General features: G+C 37.6%; 1 protein-coding gene across 1 annotated transcript in view; it reads right to left on the bottom strand.

Moving 5' to 3' along the window:
• The window catches only part of NUDT5 (nudix hydrolase 5), a 37,073-nt gene that overhangs the window by 13,480 nt on the left and 20,291 nt on the right, over window positions 1-3,302 (bottom strand). Inside the window, exon 3 of the mRNA XM_006776178.2 lies at window positions 2,046-2,113. Within this exon, the coding sequence (XP_006776241.1) occupies window positions 2,046-2,113 (68 nt within the window). The remainder of the gene's footprint in view (window positions 1-2,045; window positions 2,114-3,302) is intronic.

Genomic DNA, 3,302 nt, shown 5'->3' on the forward strand with positions numbered 1-3,302 from the left:
AGAGGCAGCAGGCCTGGGCTGGGGGCAGAACCAGTGATGGGGGGAAATGAGGGTCCCCGGCCCAGGCCTGACGCCTCTGTCAGGCCTGGGCACGGGGCCGATCCTGCGATTGGAGGGTGATGGGGGTCAACGCCTGAGGGCTCCCAATATGTGAGAGGGGGCAGGCTGGACTGAGGGACACTACCCCCCCCACCCCCCACACACCCAGTGCACGAATTTCGTGCACCGGGCCCCTAGTAGTTTCATAAATATAAGTACATTGGAACATATTGTGCTCCTTATGGTTTTAGGCCTTGCCACATTTCTGAATCATCTATTTTATTCATGTTTAGTTCTATATATCAAACTCACTTTACATAATAGGTAATATACTCTCTGTGTTGTTGGATTGTAGTGTGCTTAGTTTTCTTTAGGGTTTTAATTTAACAGTGCTATGTATTTCTCCAACATTGGGCCTTATTAATATTTTTGCTAGTTTAATAGATATAATCAAAAGTTGTTTAAATTACTGGCAAGTCCATGTACTTTTGCACTGATGATAGATGTATTTCCTCACAAAGAAGCTGTATTCTTATTTGATCACTTAAATGGAGTTTTAAAAAATTTTAAATTGATTTTTAGAGAGAAAGGAAAGGAGAGGGAGAGAGAACAAAACATCAATCAGCTGCCTCCTGAACAATCTCTACCCAGGATTGAGCTTGCTATCCAGGCTTGTGCCCTGACCGGGAATCAAACCAGCAACCCTTTCAGTGCCCAGGACGATGCCCAACTAACTGAGCCAAGTCAGCCTGGACTTAAATGGAGATTTTATATTACTAAATTTAAATTACATAATCTAGATACTAAATTTAGTTACATTTTTGTATTTTCTCATTCTGTTTTATTCCTTTTTATATTTCACTAAGTAAATGCTTAATCTATTTAATACATTTTTCCTGATGCTTATAAAAAGTTACTAAACAGAAAATCTGAAAAAAAGGTTAATCATACAGCTGCCCTATATATTTTCCTACTAGCTTTTCTTTTTTTCAGATTTTTTATTGATTTTTTGAGAGAGAGGAGGGAGAGGGACAGAGATAAACATCAATGTGAGAGTAGAACATCGATTGGTTGCCTCCTGCATGCATCCCGACCAGGACCGGGGGCTTGCAACCAAGGCACATCATGTGGCCTGACTGGGAATCTAACCGTGACCTCCTGGTTCATCGGTCGATGCTCAACCACTGAGACATGCTGGCCGGTACTCTAGCTTTTTCTTACACGTTATTTGGCAGAGTTTAAAAAGCACATATACAATTTTCTTTTTTGTTACCAAGTTACTAATTTTTTCTCATATTGCTAGGTTGTCTTCATAATCTGCTTTGTGGATGGATGCATACATTTTACCAAATGAATACACTAAAATAATTATTCCCCATATATTTAGAATGTTTAGGTTGCTTTGAAATTTTTTTTTTAAAAGTTTTGATGAACATCTTTTAGGCATAAAACTGATTCCAAATAGTTTTCTTAGCACAGTCTCAGACCCCATGATGACCTAGCTCCAAACAGCTCTGCCCCAACCATATCTTTATGGCAATTGATTCATACTGTGAAATGCTTTATAAAACATTTTCTTTTCCAATTTACATTTCCATAAGCAAGGTTTACCAGTAAGCATGTAACTTTTACCTCAAACACAAGTTTCCTCTTTAATTCTTAGAGGTTAGAATTGGTTTAATTAGAAGGAAGGAACCTGTATTGTTAACTATTTTGCTGCTTTATCAGCTTAAATTAGCCTTGTCCCAAAAGTTTTAGGTTCACACTAATCTACTTGGGGAGAATGGTGTTAAAATAGCTTCCTGACTAGCTATTGTAACAAATTTATAAATATGCATAGATTGTAAGTTACTCAAACATTCTAACAATAAGAAAACAGCTAAATTAGATTTCTCTATAACACAGAGTTTCCAATGAAGAAAATATCAAAGTTTATGCCAAATACTAAATAGAGAATTTGAGAACCCCAATACCAAGCATTTTATAAAAGAAAAAATATAGTTTACCTCGTTTTACCAGTAGGATCCATGTAAGTTGTTTTTTCAAACTTGACCCATTTTCCTTCTGCAATTAACTAAAAGGAGATGAGACGACAGATGAATTGGGAAGCTTTCATACTGAGTTTTTTATTTAGAAGAGTTTTCTTTTCACATTGTTTCTGTATGGCCTTCCCAATTATCACACTTTCCTTCCAATAATTCATGTGCATGTTTTCAGTTGAGTATATTAAACACTGTTTTCCTGAAGGGTGGTTCTATTTCTATTTGGAGTTTCGGAGGTAGTACTGAGAGGTGAAAAGAAATGAGTTGAAAACTCTTGGGGTTGGGGTGGGGAGGGAAGACCAGAAGGGAGCAAAAAGGAATGAGGGCTTCTTTGGGATGCTTCTCTTATTCTAGCCTCTGATCTGGGTGCTGGTTACATGGGTGTATATGTTTAGTATGTGAACACATCAGTGGCATTTTACTTTCAATGACTATACAACAACCATGTCAAACTCAAAGGCTAACATGGGCTGCAAAAAAACAAAAGCTTCTATTTTCACAGAAACATAGGTTTATTTCGATTAGAGACATGCTGAATACAAAGGGCTGAAATAAATGAGTAATCATTAACATAAAATAATAGAACGATTTAATAAAAATTATTTTTTCTTGAACATTAACTTACCAGACACTGAATAACTGCACAAATTAATAAGCGTAACGCAAATAAACCTATTTTTCTTGTTCTCTGAAAGCGAAATATTTCCCCTTTCGCACACCGAACAAGTCAGTCCAATGATGTGGCAATCGACTGCTAAAATATTTGCTGCTAGTATTAGTGGAGAGAAATGGTGCACCTGCGTGTAAGCTGTGTAAGGGAGATGAATGCAACATGATTACAGTAATCAGTCATTAGCGAACGTCGTAGTTTATTAATAATTATGTATAACAGGATACTGTAAGGATTAAGTTATGAAATTTTTATTAAAATGTTTCTTACATACCGTTATATTGGCTGGGCTGCAAAATATTTATTGTGGGCCGCGAGTTTGACATGCTTGCTATACAACAAAGTTGACTGTGGGGAAACCATGTCCAATGACTGGATATCTAATAACGACGCACGGATTTCCCACCCAGTCTGAGTGGCACCCTCAGCAGGGTTCTGCCTAGACATTGAGTTTTGGTTCCCAGGACTAATTACCCATGGCACTGTACTGCACTAACAGCAAAGTGTCACCGTGTACATAAAGCCGTTTATAGGCTTCTGACTATCCTCTC

The sequence above is a fragment of the Myotis davidii genome, unplaced genomic scaffold (assembly GCF_000327345.1).
Source record: "Myotis davidii unplaced genomic scaffold, ASM32734v1 scaffold749, whole genome shotgun sequence".
In the NCBI taxonomy this organism is placed as follows: Eukaryota; Metazoa; Chordata; class Mammalia; order Chiroptera; family Vespertilionidae; genus Myotis; species Myotis davidii.